Raw genomic sequence first — 24,525 nt, forward strand, 5'->3', positions numbered from 1 at the left:
AAGTTGAAGTGTTCATGTTGAAATGCCTAATGTATATAGTGTATATCTAGTATGCTATGTTGAATAAATAAGATAGGTTTTGGGAGTCCCCCCCCCGGCTACAAAGTCGTCAAGAGGTTGTAGATGTTGTCCTCCTGGGAGATGTAGTCGTTGTCGACGATGTTGATGAGGTAGTACTCGTTGATGATCGTGTCGATCAATGAGGCGCTTTCGTTTTCGTTGTTCTCCTTTAGAAGCAGTTTCCATTCTTCAAGGATCCTGTAGAATTCCTCCTTCCAAGCGAGGAAGGAGACCCGTTCGACGATGGTCGGTTGAAGGACCTCTCTACCTGGGAAGATCCCCCAAGTGACCGCGTTGGCGCGGGACCCGTCCGGGTGGTTACTGACGAGGTCGTCTCTCCTGTCGATGGCGAAGTACGTCATGATCTCGTTCCCCTGGAGTCTACTCTGCAAGGAGGCCAGTTTCCCCCTTGGGAGCAAAAACTCGAGGTACTGTTTCTGGTAGACGTACCCGTCGCGGGGCCCCCACCCGTGGATCTTATCGTTTGATCTGACGCCGTTGATCTGTGGTTGCGAGTTGATGGTGAAGATCCCGTTGCTGTTGAGGTGGAGCAAGCGGGTCAACATTGTGTCCACTTCGTGGTCCAGTGGAGTGTCTGACCAAGGTAAACAGACGATCTTCCCCGTCAGGTAGTTGTTGACAAGTTGCCCCAAGTCGTTGAGTGTCCTGGGGGTGGACCACAATTCGAGGGCACGTTTACGGGACTGTCTGATGAGGGATGACCCGCAGAGATCCAAGTCACCGAACGCAGGGGAGGAAGAGTCCCCGAACCGGCCGTTTGGGAACTCATCCTCTGCCCACTGTGAAGTCCTAGCGACGTACGAGTAAGGTCTCTTCTTCCAGAAAATGGGTCTTACCTCCTCGCGTCTTCTGTTTGGGTTAAGGGATTTCCTCCAAGGCAACAGGGAGGCGCCAGTGCCGACGAGTTCTGCGTCTGTGGGTAGCAAGCGAAGTCTCTCCAGGATCATAAGGGGAGCCTTTTCCAAGTTCATGGTGTAGATGTGCAAATGGTTGACGTACCCTGAGTCCAACACTGTCTGGCACATCTGGACCACCAGAGCAGTCCCCATCTCTCTGACCAGCTCGTCATCATCTTTAATTGGGGTCAACACGTCCAGAAACCTCTGTGGGATATGGACCGACCCCCACGAGGCTCTCCTCAGAAACGCAGCGAACGTGGTGATTGGCATAATCCCCGGGATGATGGGCACTTCGACCCCGGCCTGTCTCACTTGACGACACCATTCGACAAACCTCCCCGCGTCGTAGAACATCTGAGTGATGATGAAATCCGCACCGGCGTCCACTTTCTCCCTCAAGTACAACAGATTGTTCTCTGGGTTCTTCTCCTCCGGGTGTCCCTCAGGGTACCCAGCGACCCCGATATTGAAATGATCCCCGTATTTCGCTCTGATGTACCTGACCAGGTCACTCGCGTGCCGGAACCCACCTTCAACGGGCTGCCACTCGTCACCGTCACCACCACCGAGGGGGCCCCTGGGAGGATCCCCCCTCAGGGCCAATAAATTCTGACACCCAGACTGGAAAGCACTCTCGAGAGCGTTGTCGATCTGCTGCACGGGCATATTGGTACACGTGAGATGCATGCATGTCTCCAACCCGAGCACAGACTGTGCTGTAGCGACAAGGTCCGTCGACTGCTGCGTGATCCCCCTGTTGGTGCTGTTGCTCCCCCCGCCTGCGTTCCAAGTGATATCTACGAATTGAGGCAGCGACGCCTCGTACATCCTATCCATCCGGTCGTACAGGTTCTGCACACCTTGCTCGGTCTTGGGGACGAAGTACTCGAAGGAGAAGGTCGGTTTCCCGGACAACTCATGGTAGCTGTGCAACTTATCAGTGATCTTCATCGGGAACTCGGGGAAGCTGTCGGCTCTCTCTCTCTCTCTCTTGCATAGAGTGTCTAGCCCCGGAATTTGTACACAATATCCTGTATCCTGTTTATATACAGCACTGCAGTATCCGATCGTATAGCACAGCACACAGTTCAGCGTCTCACACCTCAACAGCACACACTTCAGCAACCGGGCAGCCGAGGACTGCCCGATGACTCCCCGGGAGGGGATCTCGAGACGGGACGAAAAGAGAGCGACCCACAGTTTCGCGACACCCGCGGAAAACTGTGGCGGCGGCGGGCCGGTTCCGGAGACGCGCTGGCTACCCCAGCGCCCGGGCGGAGAGGTGCGCGACGACGGCGGCGAGCAGGCCCGAGGTCTGCTCCGGCAGGGTGTGGAACCGCGCGGCGGTCACGAGCAGCGCCCAGGTCCAGCAGGCGGTGAGGGCGAGGGCGAGTACGCCCGGTTCGTCCCAGAGGATGAAGCGGGCAGCGGCAGCAGCAGAGGCAAACGCAGCGTGTTTGCCTCTGCGCCGTCCACCGCTGCTGCCCGCGGGCAGCTCAGACAGCAGAAACATAAGCATCAGCGAGAGCAGGAACATGTGGCCCGAGGGGTCGTGGCCGCCCTGCCATAACCCGCCATGCCGTCTGCAGGCAGCGGATGTGGACAGCCAGAGTGTTCCGGGGGTGGTAGCTGGGTCCAGGAGGCAAGAGCCGCCGGACCACACGAACACCAGGTCCATTAGTGGTGGGACGTTTAGCCATAGCTGTTGTGTGAAGACGTACCAGGCAGCAGTGGTTATTGTGTATCGACGGAGTAGCGGGAGGAGCGGGGTGCGGGTAGTGACAGAATCTTCCATCCTGTACCTCACCACCACCCACCAGAACACAGTACTCGTCCAGAACCACCCTCTCTTAACAAACACCGTGTTCAACAAAGAATCCTTTGTAGATGCAACCAAGCACCCGTCCCACCCACATAACGCAAGCATGTGCCCCGTGCACACCACAAAGGGGCACCACAGCAACACGGCAACTTCACGCCTCGACAGCTTGCCCAACATCCTCAACCTTGCCATCTTGCCTCTTGCCTCTCAGTGAGCAGCACATCGCTCTCAACACTGTTTTAACGATTCGTTCAAAATTTCGGCTCTTACCATAAGTCTTCTACACAGAGCAACATCGCCCACACATGTCCGATGCAGTAACTGGAGACGGCGTCGAGGGCGTCAACGGTGCCAACGGTGCCAACGGTGTCAACGTCGCCGACACGGCGCCTCCTCAGCCCGGACCCGGTCCCCTCCCCACTCGCTTTGAAGTGGAACTAGAGTTCGTCCAGTCGCTCGCAAACGTGCCCTACGTCACGTACTTGCTCACCACGCAGCAACACCTGTGGAAGAGCCAGCAGTTCCAACACTACCTCAAGTACCTGGAGTACTGGTGCTCCCCACCGTACTCCCAGTGCATAGTCTACCCGAACGGACTGTTCGTGCTCAAACTGATCAACGGGTTCCTGGAGACACACGCCTCAGTCAACGACGACGGTCTGCTAGACGGCGTCGACGAACTGCCCAGGTACTTGCAACTCCACGGCGGTGAACTCATGAACGAGATGGTCCAACGCTGGGAATCAGCCTAGTCACGCTGCCCGTGTAGCTGCCCACAGTGGGTATGGTATTTTTCACATCGCTGTGGGCGTCACGCACTGGTGTTCAATCCCGCGATAAGAACGTTCCACAACCCGCGCGGGAGGGGTCCGGTCTACGACTTCCGCTGTCACAGTCGTGTCACCGTTGTGTCACGACGCACAGTGCACACGCTCACGCAACCTTCACCCTCAGTGCATATATATATATATATAACTTGTATTTGAATTGAGATTGGACTCCCTGTTCTCCCTACAACACTCTCCAAGAGAACAAACTCCCCAAGCATGAGTAAAAAGAGCAAGCTCGCAGCTATCAGGGACGCAGACTTCGCGCTGCTCGGCGACAAGAACAAGATCCTTGTGGCCAACAGGGGGGAGATCCCCATCAGGATCTTCCGGACCGCGCACGAACTGTCCATGCGCACAGTAGCCGTGTTCTCACACGAGGATAGACTCTCCACGCACAGACTCAAGGCTGACGAGTCCTACGCGATAGGCGAACCAAGCCAGTATACACCCGTGGGCGCATACTTGGCCATCGACGAGATTATCAACATCGCAAGGACCCATGGCGTCGATTTCATCCACCCTGGGTACGGATTCCTCTCCGAGAACGCAGAGTTCGCGGCAAAGGTCATTGAGGCAGGGATCACTTGGATCGGTCCACCCCCCGAGGTGATCGATTCCGTTGGGGATAAAGTATCCGCTAGAAACCTTGCTGCAAAGGCCAATGTCCCCACTGTCCCAGGTACACCTGGCCCCATTGAGACCGCTCAGGAGGCTGAGAAGTTTGTTGAAGAGTACGGGTACCCTGTCATCATCAAAGCCGCGTTCGGTGGTGGTGGTAGAGGTATGAGAGTCGTCAGGGAGGGTGAAGACATTGCGGACGCATTTGAACGTGCCCGGTCAGAGGCGGTCACCGCCTTTGGGAACGGGACCTGTTTTGTAGAGAGGTTCTTGAACAAGCCAAAGCATATCGAGGTGCAATTGTTGGCGGATAACTACGGGAACGTCGTCCACTTGTTCGAGAGAGATTGCTCCGTGCAGAGGAGACACCAGAAAGTGGTAGAGGTCGCCCCAGCGAAAACATTGCCCCGCCATGTCAGAAACGCAATCCTTACAGATGCTGTGAAATTGGCTAAGGAGGCAGGGTACAGGAACGCCGGGACAGCAGAGTTCCTTGTCGACGACCAGGACAGACACTACTTCATTGAGATCAACCCAAGAATCCAAGTGGAACACACGATCACGGAGGAAATCACTGGGATTGACCTCGTTGCCGCACAGATCCAGATCGCAGCTGGTGCGACGCTTGAACAACTTGGGTTGCTACAGGACAAGATTACAACGAGAGGGTTCGCCATCCAGTGCAGAATCACCACAGAGGATCCGGCCAAAAACTTCCAGCCAGACACGGGCAGACTCGAGGTGTACTCCTCAGCGGGTGGGAACGGTGTCAGACTAGACGGTGGGAACGCATACGCTGGGGCAGTCATCTCCCCTCACTACGACTCAATGCTCGTCAAGTGCTCTTGCTCAGGGTCCACCTACGAAATAGTTCGTCGTAAGATGATCAGATCGCTCATCGAATTCAGAATCAGAGGTGTAAAGACAAACATCCCCTTCTTGCTCACCCTTTTGATGCACCCAGTGTTCATCGATGGGTCCTACTGGACCACTTTCATCGACGATACACCAAAACTGTTCAAGATGGTCTCCTCGCAAAACAGAGCACAAAAGTTGCTTCACTACTTGGCAGACTTGGCTGTTAACGGTTCTTCGATCAAGGGTCAAGTCGGCTTGCCCAAATTGAACAAAGTGCCAGACGTGCCACACTTACACGACGCAAACAACAACCCAATCAACGTCACCACCACGCAACCACCTTCTGGCTGGAGAGACATCCTGCTAAGGGACGGCCCAGACGCGTTTGCCAAACAGGTCAGACAGTTCAACGGTACTTTGCTAATGGACACCACGTGGAGAGACGCTCACCAGTCTCTACTAGCCACCAGAGTCAGAACGTACGATTTGTTGGCCATTGCACAGACCACAGCGCACGCGTGGGCCGGTGCATTCGCATTGGAGTGTTGGGGTGGTGCCACTTTTGACGTCGCCATGAGATTTCTGCATGAAGACCCATGGGACAGGTTGAGGAAGTTGAGGAAATTGGTCCCCAACATCCCATTCCAGATGTTGCTCCGTGGTGCCAACGGTGTCGCGTACTCCTCTTTGCCAGATAACGCCATCGACCATTTCGTCAAGCAGGCCAAGGACAACGGTGTCGACATCTTCAGAGTGTTCGACGCCTTGAACGATCTTGAACAATTGAAGGTCGGTGTCAACGCTGTCAAGAAGGCCGGTGGTGTAGTCGAAGCTACCATCTGCTACTCCGGTGACATGACGCAACCTGGGAAGAAGTACAACTTGGATTATTATTTGGAAATTGCCGAAGCAGTTGTCCAAATGGGTACTCACATCCTAGGTATCAAGGACATGGCCGGCACTTTAAAGCCAGCGGCTGCGAAAATGCTGATCGGGTCGTTGAGAGCCAAATATCCAAACATGCCTATTCACGTCCACACTCACGATTCCGCCGGTACAGCTGTTGCCTCCAACGCCGCCTGCGCCCTAGCAGGTGCCGACGTGGTCGACGTGGCCATCAACTCCATGTCCGGTTTGACATCCCAGGCCTCCGTCAACGCACTTTTGGCCTCGCTAGATGGTCTGGTGGAAACTGGTGTCAGCGAAAAGCACGTGCGTGAGTTGGATGCATACTGGGCTGAGATGAGACTGCTATACTCTTGCTTCGGTGCGGACTTAAAGGGCCCAGACCCTGAAGTGTACCAACACGAGATCCCAGGTGGACAATTGACCAACTTGCTGTTCCAGGCACAACAGCTTGGGTTAGGTGAACAGTGGGCCGAGACTAAGAAGGCCTACAGAGAGGCCAACTATTTACTTGGTGACATTGTCAAGGTCACACCAACCTCAAAAGTGGTTGGTGATTTGGCTCAATTCATGGTCACGAACAAGTTGACCTCCGATGACGTCAGGAGACTGGCGAGTCAGCTGGACTTCCCAGACTCTGTGATGGACTTCTTCGAAGGTTTGATCGGCCAGCCATATGGTGGATTCCCAGAACCTTTGAGGTCCGATATCCTGATGGGCAAGAGAAGAAAGTTGACGTGCCGTCCGGGCTTGGAGTTGGCTCCTTTCGACATGGAAAAGGTAAGAGAGGACCTGACGGACAGGTTTGGCGACATTGACGAATGCGACGTGGCCTCGTACAACATGTATCCAAAGGTGTACGAGGACTTCCAAAAGATGAGAGAACAATACGGTGATCTATCCGTTTTGCCCACAAAGAACTTTTTGGCGCCTCCAGAGGTTGGCGAGGAGATCGAAATCACGATCGAACAGGGGAAGACTTTGATCGTCAGACTGCAGGCCGTTGGTGACTTGAACAAAACGACCGGTACTAGAGAAGTCTACTTTGAGCTGAACGGTGAAATGAGAAAGATCCACACAATCGACAGATCGCAGAAGGTCGAAACGATCGCGAAGCCGAAAGTGGACGGCCATGACCCATCACAAGTTGGGTCGCCAATGGCAGGTGTTATTGTCGAGGTGAAAGTCCACAAGGGTTCGCTTGTTAAGAAGGGCCAGTCCGTTGCGGTGCTAAGTGCTATGAAGATGGAAATGGTCGTCTCTGCCGGTGTGGATGGCCAAGTGAAAGACGTGTTTGTGAACGACGGTGACAACGTCGAAGCGTCCGATTTGTTGGTTCTCTTGGAGGATGCTGTCGTACCCCCAAGCGAGACTCAATGAGTGTCTGTGCTCTTTTTTTGATCTTATCTCTACTGGATTCCCTCCTGTACAATAGCAATATCCTGTTATACGTTTATATATGGACGAATTATCTATCTGTGGTGAGTTGGTTCATCGTTACCTGCTTTAATTCTCTTCCCTCGTTCCAGTTTCCGTTCTACTTTCTAACAGGCTGCCTACTCTGGGTATTGTGCGGTTGCTTGCCCACTTTAGAGCCAATCTTGGGAATCCCCGTCGCCCCCCTCTGTGCCACTTTCGGTAGCCCCGTTCTCCCGCGAACTGCCCGTGTCCTCGAATTGGCAACAGGTTTAGTACTGGGACCCTTCATGTCTCTATGTAGGATCCTCGTCTGCTTCTCACTTTCCAACTTCTGTTTCAATTGGGATACTTCCCTTCTTTCTTCCTCCAACAGGTCCTTCCCAGCATCCTTCCCCTGTAAGTATAGTATGTACTGTGGATCATTCATTAGCTTCTGAAGGTAACCAGCCTCGGATTGAATGTCGATCCACGTATCCAGTATGAAATTGGTCGATTTGCAGACTTCCTGCAGCTTGGACAAATTGCCCTTGGATGAGTTCTGCACCACGTCGTTCAGCTGTTTAATAGTCTCTGTAATCTTATCAAGCGCAGTGGACTCCTCCATGAGGGACTGCAGGGCTAGCGACGAAATCTGCGTTCGCGACTGTTGCAGCTTCGATGTTATTGTCTCCGTGTCCAGCACTGACCGCCTCTGCTCAAAGATATGCGGTATAATCTCATTGAGTGTCTTCTCGTCAAACCTTTTGTTAGTCATTGCGTTCTGGTTCTGTCTCAGTAACTCGTGATTGTCTTTATCGCAGTACCAGACCTTCGCTTCAGTGTTTTGTTAGAAGTCACTTGAGAAATAAAATAAAAGCATATGTTGATGGAGGCGTATAAAGCGCTCAGGGAGTCTTTTACTGTACTTGACCCCTTACCCACCAAACAGCTACCGAAGTTGCTCTTCAGAGTCATGGCAGACGTTGATTTTGAAACCGTGTTGGCTAATTTGAAGAGGGCGTTCGACGAACACTCAACAGACCCGGTTTCGCTTGTCACCGTGATCGACCTGTACGCCGATCAAATAAATGATACTGGAACCCCAGAGGAAATAGGTAGGTTTCTGCTGACTTTATACCAGCTGCTCCAAGACAATGAAGCTGTTTTGAAGGAGATTGCTTGGGACCTGCCCAAAACTCTCTTGAGCTTTTTCAATGCCCGGAACATAGACCTGCATCAGAAACTGACTGAGAGCTTGATTATTGCCTCTGTGATGAAGTGTTTTACCGAGATAGCCCTCAAGGGCAATCCAAAGGAGTGTCTCTTGGCTGGGTGTGAACTGTTGACAGATTTGAAATTTGTAACAGATATGGACGATGCCAGTGCCACGGAAGAGAGTGAAGGAATTGATGATGACGCAACCGACACCGAATCTCAGGATACAGGGTCTGATTATACGGCATCGGGGAGCGAGGATCAGGAAGATCCACAGATCACGGCCAGCCCTGCGGACACTTACGAGGCTAAGAACGATTCGGAATTCATTCCCGATATTAAGGTACACTTACTATTCCAATTGATCACGACGTCACTAAACCGTGTGGAGAGTCTCTACCCGTCGAAGTTTTTGAGTATGGCTATTGCATCGATTCTAAGGTTCTTGAAAGGTAACATAGATTTGATGGAAAACACAGCGTTTGTGCTTCGTCGTATCAATGAGCTAGTCTCGTCCTATCATCCTACTTTAACGCCATACTCTAATCTATTAGATGTCACGAAAGAGGTGTATGATAATTTGATAGAAGAGGAAGAACAGTTGAGGGAGAAATTAATGGGCGTTCTTACAACGATCTCGGTGTCTCTTTGTTTCAAGGTCAAGGACATGGCCTTCGATCTGGCTTACTACTGTACTCTAGCAGACACTACTTTAGACGTGGAATTATTTGATGAAGAGTTCAAGAAGCTTTGCTGTCAATGCACCAAAATGGTGAAAACCATACCGGTGCAACTAGAACAAGAGTTTTCCAAGCTCCTACAAGAATCAAAAGAAATATACAACCCGGTACTAGAATTATCCGAAAAACCCGAAAGTGAAGTTACCCAAATGATATATCAGTTATCGTATACATTTGCGATGAACAAGACGCTGAAAGAGACGGACATGGTGGTAGACCCGTATGGGATTATTATCCTGTCCGGAATGTTTTACGTGGAATACAACACGCATTTAGTACCAAAGATTGCTGTTGGGGACGCCATCTATCTTTTCTTGAGGTGCGCGACGGCTTCATTATTTTCCGATGTCTTCAACAACAAAACCGTGGAAAGCACCTGTAAATATTGGATTTGGGTTTCATTGGTTAACAATTCCATACCTAACATAAAAGGGCAGCTGACAGATATTTCCCCAATCATAATACGCACCTTCTTACAGATACTTTTAGTCAAAAATTGTGCTGAGAAGAACGAACACGTCAGAACGGCGACGTTTGTTTTGTTGACCCGAATTCTATGCATTTTACCAGAAGAAATGTCGTATGGATTCATCTTCGATACTCTGCTAACTTGCCCCTATGTGCACGCCAAGATAATCATGATAAAAGTTTTCAAGGACTTGACACAACGCAACTCAAACGATATAACGGGGCATATCACACGAACTAGTGAGTCGGCAAACTCGGTAACTAATAATATCTCCAAACTGAAGATCTCAGAGGACGGGAAACCGGCCCGCCCAGCACTACCGCCCAGACCGTACATTGCCATTACTGACGATCGGATGGCGTCCATCCACAGCTTAGCAATGGTCGCCGTCCAGAATGTACAAAACGACTTGGAAACAAAGCAGATGTCTGCGATTCCCTTGCTTCTAGCTTATATGAACCTTTTCGTTGGAATACGAGATAAATGGAATAAGGATCTACTGTTTGCAATGCAGAAATCTATCGATGATAAATTCAAAACACACAAATGGTCCAGCGACGGCCACCCAGTGCCGCAACTGGACTTCATCAAAATAGCAAATGATACTTTGAAGCAATATCTGAATGTATAATAAGTAAATTGAAGGTGTTGGTGTCAACACTTCTACACAACATTGTCACTCATCCACACAAGTAACTATGACTCTCATTTTGTTCCTTTTTCTCTTTTTTTTAATCATCGCCGTTTTGAAGATTCTTCTGCATTACGTTGCGATGACTGAGAAGATTTAGGGTCCAGGATGTACAAGACAAGCCAAGGTAACACCCCCTCGTAAAACACACACACACACACACAATGAAACCAGCTGGTCCTTGTCAGAAAGTATTTGTACGGTTTAAACACTCCATCCATACCCCAAGCATTTCTCAAATCCCAGATTTCTCGAAATACTCGCCGATTCAGCCAATAAAAGAGGGTCTTGCTCCGTACCTGTTCGAAACGATGAAGGCGTACCCTAACGGGTCTAAGTATGTGAATCAACAGCATTACTACCATAATAAAACTGTACTGATTGAGAATTACGCGAGGCGGACGCCAAATCCGGTTTCTCTAACGCAACTAGCGCAATATTACGACGACTCGAGTACTCTGACCAAGGCAAAGATTATAAACTCCGGGAAATTCGTGAAGGAGGAGTTGGCTATTCGAATGGCCAAGAAATTGAGGCTGCTACAAAACCTCCCCTTTAATGTAGTGAATAATTTCCATTTTGTCCAAGTCTATGAATCATACTACGACATCTTTGAACGATTTAGACGATTCCCAACCATTCGAACGTTGGAGGACAACATGCGGTTTGCAGAGTTTACCAAGGATATTCTCCAGGACTTCAACTCCCTGAATCTACCGCATTTGGTGATGGGGGCTTTGGAATGTACAATTCTGGATCTTTATCCTACAGAAAAGATGGACGAGCTATTATCGGATTTGTTGCGGGCAAGAATCTCTAGAAGGCTGATAGTGGAGGAACATTTGAGTGTGACAGCTAACTTCTTAAGCGGGAAGAATGAAAACACGCTCGTTCTGGGGGATATATTCCAGGAGTGCTCAGCAAGCGAGTACGTACTAGAGGCGAGTAGAATGTGCCAGAGGTTCATCAAGGATATGTACTATGATGACATCCTACTACCAGAGTTGATCATCAAGGGGACCACGGACCTGAAGTTCTATTTCTTGCCGACGCACTTGAAGTACCTGCTGGGCGAGCTTTTAAGAAATGCTTACACGGCAACAACGAAAGAATTTATCAGAAAGGGTCTTTCAAAGCCAACCCCGATCGAGGTTACCATAATTGAAAACCCGGAAAACTACCTGTTCAAGATATCTGATAATGCAGGTGGGCTGCTGCACCCTGATGAAAATATATGGTCGTTTGGGAAATCGAAGGCAAGAGCCAGTGAATCGCTGAGCAGCTTCCATAGGCTGCCTGGTCTCCAAACGGTCTCGATCTACGACCATTTGTACGAGGAGAAGAGGCAGAAATCGAGATCTGAAGGTGGGTTTGCTGGAACAGAGAGCCGGTGCAACTACCCAAGAGAGGTAGCCAAACCGTACATCCGCACCTCGCTGGAACCAACCACGCACTGGAATCTGAAGAAGGGCCAATTCAAATTTGAGAAACCCCTCATTGAGATACTGGAAAGACCTTTCCGCTACAAACTGGGGATTGGCCTGGCAATGTGCAAAGTATACGCAGATTACTGGAACGGCGACCTCTCTCTCCATTCCATGCCCGGGTACGGTGTAGACACAGTTTTGAAATTGGGGAACTTGATGAAGCACACACAAAAGAAGCAGCTTGATAAAGTGTAGTCCCTTACAAACCCACCGTAGCACCACTGTACGCGGTCCCATCTCATCTGCTTTGGACAGGCCCATTCCCTCTAGACGCACGTGACTTCGAAGTACCCAAAATTTTGAGAAAACAGAAAAATCACCGAAACCGAATTTTGAATCGCCACTTAGAAGTTGGTCTTCTGAGCGGAATGGACAGTGCAGGATCATCAGTGAATACCAATACACTAGGTTTGTAACAAATCAGACAGACGGAGACTATATATCATGTCTACTCCAGCAAGAAGAAGGCTTATGCGTGACTTCAAGGTATGTTGAATATTGTTATTCTTTTTTTTGCCCTCTTTTTGTTTTATCGGAATTGGAGGAGAGGCAGAGAGAGTATGAGTACGTACTGTGCTCTCATTTCGACTTGCAGATTACTAGTTGTGAATCATGTTTTACTAACAGTGTTTGTATGCTCTCCGTAAGAGACTTTTGGAACCCCCTTTTTATTAAAGAGAATGAAGGAAGATGCACCACCAGGTGTCTCGGCATCGCCGCTGCCGGACAACGTCATGGTATGGAATGCCATGATTATTGGGCCAGCAGACACTCCATACGAAGACGGGACCTTTAGGCTACTACTAGAATTCGACGAAGACTACCCGAATAAACCTCCGCACGTGAAATTTCTCTCAGAGATGTTCCATCCCAACGTCTATGCCAATGGTGAAATTTGTCTAGATATTCTGCAAAACAGGTGGACGCCCACGTACGATGTCGCGTCGATCTTGACCTCGATTCAAAGTCTGTTTAATGACCCAAACCCTGCATCCCCGGCGAACGTAGAGGCCGCAACACTGTTTAAAGATTACAAGTCGCAGTACGTCAAGAGGGTAAAGGAAACTGTGGAGAAGTCATGGGAAGATAATATGGACGATATGGACGATGACGAAGATGAATCTGAAGACGAGTGAGGAGGAATAGGGCGGGCGGTGCACAAAATACATACATCTGTATAGATAGTATATTACTAAATTAGAAACGTTAAAAAATAGTAGTCATTCTGCATAGTAAACACACACTTCTAATCTGTATATTCCGCTCTTTTAATGGGGGAAATACAGTGGGGGGTTGAGAATATTTAATTATTGATAGCAGGTGGAATAGCCTTCTCCTTTTGTGGGGAGAGTTTGTCCTTCCAGAGGGCTATCGCTGATATCAATGCACATAAGTACAATGTGAATTTGGTCACTGGATCACCCTTTCTGGGAGGCACATTTTTTACGGCCAACATGTTCTCATTGAATGGAATACGCTGTCGTGGGCCATACGGACCATACGCAATGTAAAATTGTAACTGTTTCACATGTGGGGGCAATTCATTCCAGCTCTCAGTTGTTTGGTCCGTATTTTGAGACGGGAATGCCAGTGTCATCACACAGTCGTGTTCCAGCTGGCTGAGCGTGTTGAAATTTTTGGTCAATGCTTGCAGATCGAGCAGCTTGGTGCCCTCATTGAAACCAAACTTATTCTTCAACAGACTCGTCATTTGCTTCGAATGGACAAACCTGTTGACAATAGCATCGTGTGACGCCCTGAGGATATCATCGTCCTCATCAGTAGCATGGTTGGGATTGAATATTTTAAAGACATCCTCTAAGGATTTCATCAGATCAGGGCTTTCCGCAAGATTATTACCATCTTTGAGTCTAAGTTCTTGTCTCCGCAGTAACGATTGCGGTATTTCTCTCCGTTCAAGCTTCGTGGAAAATTTACTCGAGGCTCTGATATGTTGAACAAACCTACATCGGCTCTTTATTGATATACGAAACATGCTTTTGTGACTACTGCTAACCCTGGAGCACAATAAACCGATAATATGCGGAAAACATCAGTTACCATCAGCAAAAGAGATCTCACGACTAAAATCTCAAAAAAAAAATGAGTAGGTGTTAAAAAACAAAAAATTAAAGAAGCCCTGTAGGGGGCTCGAACCCCTAACCTTGTGATTAAGAGTCACACGCGCTACCGATTGCGCCAACAAGGCTTAACTTGTTGGATTTTTTAAAAATCCCTGTTTTACATATTCTTAATGTTTTGTATTATGCTCTTGCATTATTGAGTTAATACTTAGAGCACCGTACTGAGATACAATATTAAGTGGACAAAAACACATTATTGTTCTGGAAAAGGTCTTGTGAAGGTAGGATCACCCAGACACCCAGGAACTAGGTCAAGAAACAACTGAGACTTCCGACAAGGATAGGATCCAACCTAGAGGGGAGAGGATGTGATGTAGTAAAACCTACATCATAACCTATGTTGGAATTCCGCAGATAAATACAGAAATGCGGTAAGAAGTGAAATTAGAGATGCTACAATTGAGGTAGTGGTCTCGCCAGCTGTCATTCACGCGTTTTTACCCAGATTCGGTAGTAACGCGTAAAATGAAAGCTAACACAAGCCAAAACATTTCGTCTTTGGTTAGGAATAGCCGAATAGGAAAAGTTTTGCATCGTGGACAAAGTGGTTTATTCATCTCAGAATTAACTATATAAAAGCACACGATATAGCTCGTTTCTCTCGAAGAATTTTAGCAAGATTAATATTTAATTTTGTATTTTATTTAGAGGTTTCTTTCTCACTACGGTGAGGGCAAGAATTCCTATAATACAGGTTAAACAACTACATCCTGAGATGTCTTGGTCCAGAGGAACAACCAACAACAAGCTAAGATCCTTCGAGAGCTTCGATCAACCTAAATAAGAATTAGATCATTACCCTGCTCGGCGCTAACGTTACGTAGACATCGAGCGAGCGAGTGGACGACGTTCCACTCGCACGTATATAAACTGGTATGTACCCATGCACTCGTATGTATGTTGGTGTTTTCTAATAAAGAGACCAAGCAGTAATTATAGGGTGGCTAGATCCATCAGTGGGTTATCTATATACGATTGTACTTTATCACAAAAATTTTGTAACATGCTACTCACACAATTCCAATCACGAGACACAGCTCTCATCACAAACTCTCACCTTTTTCAGACACATACAATAAGCCCTCTCCCACAAGGCAACACAACAACTCTCTCCTACGAGACACAAACAGTAAGCCCTCTTCCACAAGGCAACACATCGCAAAATACAACAAGCAATACAAAAGTGTCACACCCTGCTTTAGTCAGCAGACTACGTATCTATAACGAACGGACAGACCCAAGCTAATGCGGTCTGATCCAGCTTCACCAAATATTATATAAAGGCCACATATTCCAACCATTGAAATCCTCGTCTCTCTTCCTTTATCTAATCTTTTTTTATATAATTTTCATATAGAGAGAGCAGACAATTGATCACTGTTTAGACTCTTATATACCTTGGAGTTTACTAAAACCATTAATTATGATCAGCGCTATCTTACACAAAAATCCAACTTAGTATGCTTCAGTAGCTCAGTCGGAAGAGCGTCAGTCTCATAATCTGAAGGTCGAGAGTTCGAACCTCCCCTGGAGCATATTTTTTTGGCTTTTTTGTAGTAACTCATCTGTACGCACTGTTCCCCGATCACCCACACAACCGTGTTTCCCCTCTCAGACCCTCTTCTTGTGATGCCACTCTGTGGTATTGAGCTACTTACTACTCATGTACAAGAAAACCAGAAAATTATTACTCCGGTAACAGTCTTGATATAGTCATCCCGCGAATATTATAGTATTGAACTCGAACAAGAGCAAGATGGGTGAACGCCGGTCGTAAGAGTGGCACCCTGAACAGCCAGTGGTTTGTGCTCGTCATGCTACTACATTGAGTTTCAGCGATGATACTTGTCCGGGTTACATATTGTATGATGTCTGGTTTTATTTGTCTTTAGTTCTGCAGTTAACAATTCACGTTCACGTACAGTTAGTAGTAAACATTTCTGATGGCTCTCTCTTCAACGTTTAACTAGTATTCATAAGGACAGGCTGTTTTCTTTGATTGGGATTATTGAAATATGAGTATAAACTCAATTGACTATGATCCATTTGAGAATATTACTTCGATATTCCTCACCAAGGATTCTTTGCAGGATATCGACTCGCTCCTAGCAACCACGAGGCAACATAAGGTCCAGCTGCAAGAAGCTATAACTATTGCGAAAGAAGCTCAAAAACATGAAAGTGGTCCTGTTGCTGAGAAGGGAGAGGCATTGGAGGCTGTTGTCAGCAATTTCAACACAACTCAAAAAATTGCCTCGTCTACAGAGGCCACTATCACTAAGCTAATTAAGGGTTTGGTTCACTTAGACAATGCGAAACATAATCTTACAAATTCTTTGAATCTTTTTCAGAACTTAAAAATATTGGTTGACAGTTATTACGAATGCTGTAACTTTTTAAAAAGGGTTACGTATCTAGAGATGGTGTCGCCATACAGGATTATGTGTTCATTGTCGGAAAACATTTTCTCCTCCTATAAGTCTGTCAGTGAAGTGAACAAGCTGCTTAATAACATTTCGAAGCTAAAGTCGGACATCATCAGCAAGATAAAAAAGACGTATACAATCATTCTAAATGGGAAATCAGAGGTCGACCCATCTTTTGAAAAGCAGATCAGGGAGGGTGCATGCGAGCTGCTAGATTCTAATTCTAAGTCCAAGGATGAAATAATTGAATGGACTTTGAACAAACTATTGTACGAAATCAAACAAATCTTCCAGTTTGATGACGAGGCAGGCTCTTTGGAAAACCTGGAACGGAGGTACATATTTTTCAAGAAAGTGCTAAACAATTTCAACTCCAAGTTTGCATCATTTTTCCTGCCGACATGGGAAATGCCTTTACAACTGGTTTCAAAATTTTTTTCAATGACAAGAAAGGATTTAGACATCTTATTGAAGGTAGAGTTCAAAGACAGGACTCCCTCTATTGATCTTTTCATGAAATCATTGCAAGTAACGCTGGATTTTGAGAAGTACATTGACGTTCGTTTTTCAAACAAATTTAAAGAGGAAAGACTGAGCAAGTGTTTTGAACCGTATCTGTCATTATGGGTATCCCACCAGGATGGAATAATGAACAAAAAAATGCTTACGTATATGAGCGAAGAGAAGATACCGAAAGATCTGTCGCACTCTTTGGTTGTTCCCTCGACGGCTGATATGTTTAGAACATATAGAACAATTCTTACTGAGACTTTGGAGTTGGTCGGAGAAAACAAGAACAATACCATCTTAGCGTCTTTATCCAAGTTGTTCGCCAAATGGCTGATAGAGTACTCAAATAGAATTCTGAAACCTTTGCTATTACCAGAGAATGTAGATATTCAGGAGAAGTTTGAGGTTATAAAATACACGGTGTTGTTGATAAACACGTGTGATTATTGCTCGACTACAATTGACCAATTGGAGGAAAAACTTTCTCTATTCAGTTCCGGATCAAGAAGCGTCTCAGACCCCTTTATAAAGGCAAAGGATGTTTACGATGAGTTGATCAGTAATGGTAACAGACTTTTGCTGAAAAGGGTAGTTCCTAAGGAGCTGTCATTTGCCTATAAAGAGTTTGATAATACAGATTGGGCGCATGTGCTGGTAGAGGATTACAGTAGGTATATGGTGACTCTCAAGAAATTATTGACGTTTACACTCCAATCAACATCAACTCACTCGCAGAAACCTTCTAGTAAAAACTTACTCGAAGAGATTGTTAACTTGTTCAACAGGGATGTCTACAAGTGGAATTTCTTTGATAGTTTCATTGACCTCATTACAACAACGTATGTTGACTGTATTATTAGACTATTACAGCCATTGCCACCATTTGCCTCATCGAATAGCCAAAGACGTTTGAGTACGAAGCAAGTCATTAATATCGGTGAACAGCTGCTACTGGATATGCAATTGTTGAAGCAGCTGCTCTCTTCCATGTGTGAGAGTGTAGTAGGGCCGACATCTTCTGAGAGTCCCTTTTTCAAGAGGGCCAAAAATCATCTAGACACCAATTTGAACCAGCTTCTGTCCTTCATCAAACTGTTAGTTGTTCCATTGGATTCACCTGAGGACTACTATGAAACGTATGGTCGACTTACTTTGGATAACAGTGATCCGATAGTTTGGGCGTTTACGATCAGTTTGAAGGGGGCACCTTGGGATCTAGGTCTCTGGAAAAAGCACTGGGAGGTCTTTCACAGAAAAATAGAAGGTAAGAACGATAACGACACTGCAAGAGACTTTTTCATCTACAGATGGGATCCCAAGCATCTATCTAGGTTTGAGGCAAATATTAGACGAATCCAAGATAGTACGTGGTCAGCTTTTTTCAGTGGTCAATTGAAAATCAAAACAAGCTCGACGCCGTCTACACGTCATTAGAACAATTTCTAAGTGAGGTTTTTCTATTCCTACAATATCAAACAAAATGCATATCTTTTTTTTTCTATACTTCTTCTACTTCTTTATAAAATATAATGGTTCCACAGATTTGTTGTCCTGATGTTTACCCTTGTATTAATCTGGCGGTCAATGATTCCAAATCTTCCAGTGTCTGAGGTTCCTCCACCTCAATGGCGTTATTGTCTTCCTCAGGAGACTCAGCAGACTTAAAGTTGCTTTTCTTCCGAGACTTCCTCGCGGGTTCCTCCCTGTCAGACTCGTCCGCGGCGTTCATGTCAAGATCCAAATCGCCAGTTCCCAGAATCACAGCGGGTTCCTCACTCCCCGGACAGGTCCTCCTCCATCTCTCTTCTAAGTGCTTCGAGCCTCTTTCTCTTCTTTTCTTGTCTCTTTCCTTAGCAACCTGTTTATCGATCTTGTCACCCTTAGAAAGAACGTCCGTCTCCTTCTTCAAAAATTCTCTCTTTTGAGACTCTGCGCTGCCTCTCATTTGGAAGTCCTCCTCGTCCTCTAGTTCATACACAGGGTGCGAGTTACCATCATCGTCAAACACCATTTTAGTGGGGTTGCCCTTTGCGGCCAGGGACGCCTTCTTTGACAGCGCCTTCTTTTGGCCACGTTTGGACGTTGGCACGACTAGTTGTGGTAGTTCCTGCTCGTTCAAAATGTGGTTTGTACGTTTCACTGTCATGAAGTCGTCCTCGTCGTCCTCTGCCGTCTGATGTTTGGTGATGTTCATGTAATGCTCACTTAAAACGGTCTGATTCTTACGTCCGAACATCTTATCGTATTTCGTCCTCACGGGTTTCGATTCCTCCTCCAATTCACCCATCTCATTCGTCTTTGCCAAGTTCAACAGCGACCTTGGGGAGTTTTTTAACTCCTTCGCTCGAGTGATCGCCTTCATACCCTTGATTTTGATCTTTGGTGCGCCAGGGAGCCCCAACGAGTTTGCAAATTCCTCGGTCGGTATTTCGTTGAACTTGAACACTTCTTTATCCTTCTGTACGTAGATTGACCTGATGTACGATATGAACGCCTTCTGCGCGAGGTACTTCAGTTCAGGGTCCTTGAACAGCAGCGACTGTAGCTGTGGTTTGATCGATTTTTTCTTGGATTGCTTGATGTTCAATTTCTCTGGTTCGATCTTCTTCGTCTTCAGTCTGCTCAGGAATGGGTCCATCTCCTGCGGGGTGAGCATGATCAGCGCCTTCCCCTTCTTCCCGTACCTCGCCGATCTGCCGACCCTGTGGATGTACGTGTCTGCGTCTTCAGGGCAGTCCACTTGGACGACCCAATCAACTGCAGGGAAGTCGATCCCCCTAGCGACGACGTCTGTAGCGAAGAGACACACCTGTTGCGCGCGGACAAATTTATCAAGGGTGTCTGTCCTTGCTGTTTGTTTTTGTCTCCCATGCAAGTGCATCAACGAGATACCTGGTTGCATCTTCCTAAATGTCTCGTAGATGAAATGTACTTGTTTCCCACTGGACAAGAAAACGATCATTTTGGACTTCAAGTGTGACTTAATAAAACTGAACAGGATGTCGAGCTTGTCTGGTAGTGACACGTCAATGTAGTACTGTTGTAATGTGTCTGGTGTTGCCGGATTTGCGGCTCCTACCTGCTGTCCTGACCCGGTTTCCAACGTGCCTATATTTTTGTAATCCGTGAGGGAGAGTCTCGCGAGGTCCGCTAATGATGCGGACTGTGTAGCGGAGAAGAGCAACGTCTGTCTCATGGGGGGCAAATTCCCTACAATAGCGTCCAGTGTCTTCTTGAACCCCATGTCGAGACAGCGGTCCGCCTCATCCAGGACAAGCATTTGCAAATTGGATGCGTTGAGTCCAACGGCCTGGTCAAGATGTTGCAGGATTCTCCCTGGGGTCCCAATAAGGATATTGATCTTAGAGATTCTCTCGGACTCGTACTTAACGTCCTTCCCACCGATGACAAGCCCCGCGGAGAACGAGCACTGAGACCCGACTTTGACGAGCACCTCGTATATCTGCATCGCGAGTTCCCTCGTCGGAGAGATGATGAGCGCCCCCAACCCGTCGAACTCGGTCCAGCGCTCCCTGTACAGTTTTTCCAACACGGGGACCAAGAACGCGAGTGTTTTACCGGACCCAGTCTTCGCTGCAGCAAGCACGTCGTGTCCCTGAAGCGACACGGGGATCGATTCCCTCTGGATAGCCGTCAGTTTCACAAACGCAGAGGCACTGAGCCCCTTAAGCACGTTCCTGCAGAGGGGCAAGTCCTTGAAGAACGTGGCCCGTTGCAGTTTTGGGTCGTACTCTTGCGTCCTCTTGTTCAACTCCTCGATGTACTCGTTTTCCTTGTTCCGAAGCTGTTTCCGCTGAGCGGTGTTCATTCTGTTCTTCTTCGCCATTGTGTCTGGGGGGGTGGTCTTTCCGAGAACTTACTTACTTGTAGCACCGTCTTTTGCAATGGTATAGCGGCTGTGACGAGTGCGATGAGCAGCTCATCTCAAAATTTTTTTTACTTTTATTTATATTTATTTTTTGTGGGAACCAGAAAATTTTCTGCAGAGACGCCCACGACGAAGGGCTGGATCGCGATGCACCCGTGTTGTTTATTTAAATCTCTTAACTTTACTTTACGTAGCGTTGACATATTCAGAATAGGTTCTATAAAAGAGAAAAGAGATATCGGGGACGTCTCCTCCCCCCCCACAATGTCACTGGACCATTTTTATTAGTCCTGTATATACTTACTCTTACTCCTCTTACAATTCGTCGTGTTCGAAGTAGTCAGCGTCCTCGTCGTTCTCATCCTCTTCGTCCTCTAAGGGAGCGCCGTCGCCAGCGGAGCCGTACAGTTTGGAGGTGATTGGGTACGCAACCTTGGACAGACCCTCGTACTTCTCGTCGAAGTCCTCCGCCATGGCAGCATCGAAGTTGTCCTCTAGCCACTCGAGCGTGTCGTTAACAGCGTCCAACAGAGTCTCTTTGTCATCCTCTTCGAGGTTGTCGCCGAGTTCTGCGTTCAATTGGTTCTTCAACGAGTGTGCGTAGTTCTCAAGTTTGTTTCTGGACTCGACCTTAGTCTTGAATGCTTCGTCCTCGGAGGCGTACTTCTCGGCCTCTTCGACCATCTTGTCGATCTCATCTTGAGTCAGTCTACCCTTGTCGTTCGTGATGGTGATGGACTCGGATTTACCAGTACCCTTATCCGTCGCTGAGACGGTCAAGATACCGTTAGCATCCAAAGCGAAAGTGACCTCGATCTGTGGGATACCTCTTGGTGCTGGTGGGATACCTGTCAATTCGAATTTCCCCAACAAGTTGTTATCCTTCGACATTGCTCTCTCACCTTCAAACACTTGGATCATGACTGTTGGTTGGTTGTCCACCGCTGTAGAGAAGATCTGCGATTTCTTTGTTGGGATAGCGGTGTTCCTCTTGATCAGAGGGGTCATGACACCACCTGTCGTTTCAATACCTAGAGTCAAGGCGTTAACGTCCAGCAGGACAATGTCTTCGACACCTTCCTCACCGGAGAGGACACCTGCTTGAACGGCAGCACCGTATGCGACTGCCTCATCAGGGTTAATCCCCTTTGAAGTCTTTTTCCCATCGAAGAAGGATTCTAGTAGTTGTTGCACCTTGGGGATTCTAGTGGACCCACCAACAAGCACAATATCATCTATGTCCTTCTTGGATAAGCCAGCGTCCTCAAGTACTTTCTGTACTGGCTTCAAAGTCTTCTTGAACAGGTCCAAGTTAAGTTCTTCGAATTTAGCTCTTGTCAAAGTTTCACTTAGATCAATCCCATCAACGAAGGAATCGATTTCGATTCTAGTGGACATTTGACTCGACAGGGCACGCTTAGCCTTCTCAGCCTCACGTTTCAACTTGGCAAGAGCCTTGTTGTTATCGGAGACGTCAACGCCATGTTTCTTCTTGAAAGTCTTGATCAATTGACGAACGATCTTGTAATCGAAATCCTCACCCCCCAAGTGTGTATCACCGGAAGTGGCTTGTACTTCGAATACACCATTTTCAATAGACAACAGAGACACATCGAAGGTCCCACCACCAAGATCGTACACGATGATCTGGTGTTCCTTCTCGTTCTTGTCCAACCCGTAAGCGATCGCAGCCGCTGTGGGTTCGTTGACGATCCGAAGAACGTTTAGACCAGCGATAGTCCCCGCATCTTTGGTGGCCTGTCTCTGAGCGTCGTTGAAATACGCTGGTACAGTGACCACGGCGTGAGTGACCTTCTTACCCAAGTAATCCTCTGCGATCTGTTTCATCTTCCCCAAGATCATCCCTGAGATCTCTTCAGCGGAAAATTGTTTCAGTTCACCCTTCACTTTAACCTCTACAGCGGGTTTCCCCTTGTTATTTACGACAGAGAAGGGTAAATGCTTGATATCTTTTTGAACAGATCTGTCATCGAACTTCAACCCAATCAGTCTCTTAATATCGAAAACAGTGTTAGTAGGGTTAGCAGCGACTTGGTTCTTCGCGGCGTCACCAATGAGTCTCTCATCATCGGTAAACGCGACGTACGATGGGGTAATTCTGTTCCCCTGCTCGTTCGCCAAGATCTCCGTCTTCCCGTTCTTCATCACGGCGACACACGAGTACGTAGTCCCCAAATCAATACCAATCACAGTGCCGTAGCTGTCCTCTGCATCAGCACCGCGAACAAAGAGGGACCCACTGCCAGAATGAGCCGCCATGGGCAACACGAACACAAACAGCGCGTACAGCAGCGCCCCGAGGGGCACCGCCCACTGCGAACCTCTCCTTCCTTGCAATCCCAGCATCCGTTGGAGTCTTCGGCAAACGACCAAGTCAGTCCAGGTAAGAGCCCGCACGCAAGCCCAGAAAGACAGCACACTCTTTTTTATATAGTAATTTTCCTGCTCCCGCAAGTGAGAAAAGAACAGCGAAGAACAGCGAAGAAAAAAAAGCAGAGAAACGGTCGACGTGTCAAAAACGTCTCGGCGGCAAAAAAACAGAAAAAACAGAAAAAAAAAAGTTTGTGTTTTGTTCGGACTGAAACGTGTCGCTGTTTCGTGTCGCGCTGTTGTAGCTGTTGCTCCGGGTCTCCGGGGTCTCCGCAGTGACGCCGCTGCGATGACCGAGGATGAGCTGTTCATGCGGGACGCCGTGCGGCTCGCGCGGCACGCCCTGGACCACGGCGAGACGCCCGTCGCGTGCGTGTTTGTGTCGCGGGCGCTGCGAGAGGTCGTCGCCTTCGGGGTGAACGCCACGAGCAGGGACCACTGCGGGACGGCGCACGCGGAGTTGCAGGCGATCAGGCAGTGGCAGGAGCGGTGGGGGGGCAGCGGTGGTGCCAGTGGCGGTACCGGGGGCGAAGCCACTGGCACTGGCGTCCCCGGCAGTTTCTCCGATCTCTGCGTCTACGTCACCGTCGAGCCCTGCGTCATGTGCGCCTCCGCACTGCGGCAAATCGGAGTCTCGAAAGTGTACTTCGGCTGTGCGAACGACCGGTTCGGCGGGAACGGTACCGTCCTGTCGCTAAACTCCCCGCAGTCCCGGTCCCTGGGCGCAACCCCGCCCTACGCGGCTGTGCCCGGCCTGTTCCGGCGCGAGGCGATCATGTTGCTGCGGTACTTCTACGTTAGAGAGAACGACAAGGCCCCGCAGGCGCGATCTAAGGGGAACAGGGACATCAACACTAGGGATTTCCCACCGTTGCACTGGGGGCGGTACATTGGTCGCGAGGAGTTTGGTAGAGAGTTTGGCTCAAGGGAACTACACAGGTACGATGACGATCTCGATCTTGCTGGTGATGGGGTTGCGGACCACGGTATCGACTGGACACTCATAGACTCGAGGCACGACCGCATTGTGGATGCTCTTACCGAGCGCCTCGACACCCTGGAACGCAGCGGTAGGTACCATTTTGGGAAAAAACGTAAGATTGCCGCAGAAAGCAATATAATAACTTGATGTACGTATTTTTTTTTATTCA

General features: G+C 48.2%; 13 protein-coding genes and 2 non-coding genes across 15 annotated transcripts; 8 read left to right on the forward strand and 7 right to left on the reverse strand.

The window, feature by feature from the left end:
* Nucleotides 1-98: 98 nt before the first annotated feature.
* Nucleotides 99-1,931, reverse strand: MET13 (methylenetetrahydrofolate reductase (NAD(P)H) MET13; the record flags this gene model as incomplete). Its single annotated transcript, XM_022608691.1, has 1 exon — nt 99-1,931. One exon carries the CDS (start codon nt 1,929-1,931, stop codon nt 99-101), a length of 1,833 nt encoding a protein of 610 aa, XP_022465161.1.
* Nucleotides 1,932-2,238: 307 nt separating this feature from the next.
* Nucleotides 2,239-2,979, reverse strand: SCS3 (Scs3p; the record flags this gene model as incomplete). The annotated part of the gene is made up of 1 exon (XM_022608692.1): nt 2,239-2,979. One exon carries the CDS (start codon nt 2,977-2,979, stop codon nt 2,239-2,241), a length of 741 nt encoding a protein of 246 aa, XP_022465162.1.
* A 128-nt stretch (nt 2,980-3,107) lies between these two features.
* Nucleotides 3,108-3,554, forward strand: SOH1 (mediator complex subunit SOH1; the record flags this gene model as incomplete). The annotated part of the gene is made up of 1 exon (XM_022608693.1): nt 3,108-3,554. One exon carries the CDS (start codon nt 3,108-3,110, stop codon nt 3,552-3,554), a length of 447 nt encoding a protein of 148 aa, XP_022465163.1.
* A 294-nt stretch (nt 3,555-3,848) lies between these two features.
* KNAG0F02530 (uncharacterized protein) lies at nt 3,849-7,394 on the forward strand (the record flags this gene model as incomplete). The annotated part of the gene is made up of 1 exon (XM_022608694.1): nt 3,849-7,394. The coding sequence occupies one exon, from the start codon at nt 3,849-3,851 to the stop codon at nt 7,392-7,394; it is 3,546 nt and encodes a 1,181-aa protein (XP_022465164.1).
* Nucleotides 7,395-7,551: 157 nt separating this feature from the next.
* DUO1 (Duo1p) lies at nt 7,552-8,187 on the reverse strand (the record flags this gene model as incomplete). Its single annotated transcript, XM_022608695.1, has 1 exon — nt 7,552-8,187. One exon carries the CDS (start codon nt 8,185-8,187, stop codon nt 7,552-7,554), a length of 636 nt encoding a protein of 211 aa, XP_022465165.1.
* A 198-nt stretch (nt 8,188-8,385) lies between these two features.
* On the forward strand, nt 8,386-10,467 carry YBP2 (Ybp2p; the record flags this gene model as incomplete). Its single annotated transcript, XM_022608696.1, has 1 exon — nt 8,386-10,467. The coding sequence occupies one exon, from the start codon at nt 8,386-8,388 to the stop codon at nt 10,465-10,467; it is 2,082 nt and encodes a 693-aa protein (XP_022465166.1).
* Nucleotides 10,468-10,691: 224 nt separating this feature from the next.
* PKP2 (protein kinase PKP2) lies at nt 10,692-12,209 on the forward strand (the record flags this gene model as incomplete). Its single annotated transcript, XM_022608698.1, has 1 exon — nt 10,692-12,209. One exon carries the CDS (start codon nt 10,692-10,694, stop codon nt 12,207-12,209), a length of 1,518 nt encoding a protein of 505 aa, XP_022465167.1.
* Nucleotides 12,210-12,694: 485 nt separating this feature from the next.
* RAD6 (E2 ubiquitin-conjugating protein RAD6) lies at nt 12,695-13,150 on the forward strand (the record flags this gene model as incomplete). The annotated part of the gene is made up of 1 exon (XM_022608699.1): nt 12,695-13,150. The coding sequence occupies one exon, from the start codon at nt 12,695-12,697 to the stop codon at nt 13,148-13,150; it is 456 nt and encodes a 151-aa protein (XP_022465168.1).
* Nucleotides 13,151-13,317: 167 nt separating this feature from the next.
* KNAG0F02580 (uncharacterized protein) lies at nt 13,318-14,010 on the reverse strand (the record flags this gene model as incomplete). The annotated part of the gene is made up of 1 exon (XM_022608700.1): nt 13,318-14,010. The coding sequence occupies one exon, from the start codon at nt 14,008-14,010 to the stop codon at nt 13,318-13,320; it is 693 nt and encodes a 230-aa protein (XP_022465169.1).
* A 140-nt stretch (nt 14,011-14,150) lies between these two features.
* On the reverse strand, nt 14,151-14,223 carry KNAG0Ftrna7K. Its single transcript has one exon. It is a non-coding gene; the product is annotated as a tRNA-Lys (tRNA).
* Nucleotides 14,224-15,620: 1,397 nt separating this feature from the next.
* On the forward strand, nt 15,621-15,693 carry KNAG0Ftrna4M. The gene has a single exon. It is a non-coding gene; the product is annotated as a tRNA-Met (tRNA).
* Nucleotides 15,694-16,173: 480 nt separating this feature from the next.
* VPS53 (Vps53p) lies at nt 16,174-18,528 on the forward strand (the record flags this gene model as incomplete). Its single annotated transcript, XM_022608701.1, has 1 exon — nt 16,174-18,528. The coding sequence occupies one exon, from the start codon at nt 16,174-16,176 to the stop codon at nt 18,526-18,528; it is 2,355 nt and encodes a 784-aa protein (XP_022465170.1).
* A 124-nt stretch (nt 18,529-18,652) lies between these two features.
* Nucleotides 18,653-20,941, reverse strand: HCA4 (RNA-dependent ATPase HCA4; the record flags this gene model as incomplete). Its single annotated transcript, XM_022608702.1, has 1 exon — nt 18,653-20,941. The coding sequence occupies one exon, from the start codon at nt 20,939-20,941 to the stop codon at nt 18,653-18,655; it is 2,289 nt and encodes a 762-aa protein (XP_022465171.1).
* A 357-nt stretch (nt 20,942-21,298) lies between these two features.
* Nucleotides 21,299-23,350, reverse strand: KAR2 (Hsp70 family ATPase KAR2; the record flags this gene model as incomplete). Its single annotated transcript, XM_022608703.1, has 1 exon — nt 21,299-23,350. One exon carries the CDS (start codon nt 23,348-23,350, stop codon nt 21,299-21,301), a length of 2,052 nt encoding a protein of 683 aa, XP_022465172.1.
* Nucleotides 23,351-23,663: 313 nt separating this feature from the next.
* TAD2 (tRNA(adenine34) deaminase) lies at nt 23,664-24,503 on the forward strand (the record flags this gene model as incomplete). The annotated part of the gene is made up of 1 exon (XM_022608704.1): nt 23,664-24,503. The coding sequence occupies one exon, from the start codon at nt 23,664-23,666 to the stop codon at nt 24,501-24,503; it is 840 nt and encodes a 279-aa protein (XP_022465173.1).
* Between the last annotated feature and the right edge of the window lie 22 nt (nt 24,504-24,525).

This window comes from Huiozyma naganishii, chromosome 6 (assembly GCF_000348985.1).
Source record: "Huiozyma naganishii CBS 8797 chromosome 6, complete genome".
In the NCBI taxonomy this organism is placed as follows: domain Eukaryota; kingdom Fungi; phylum Ascomycota; class Saccharomycetes; order Saccharomycetales; family Saccharomycetaceae; genus Huiozyma; species Huiozyma naganishii.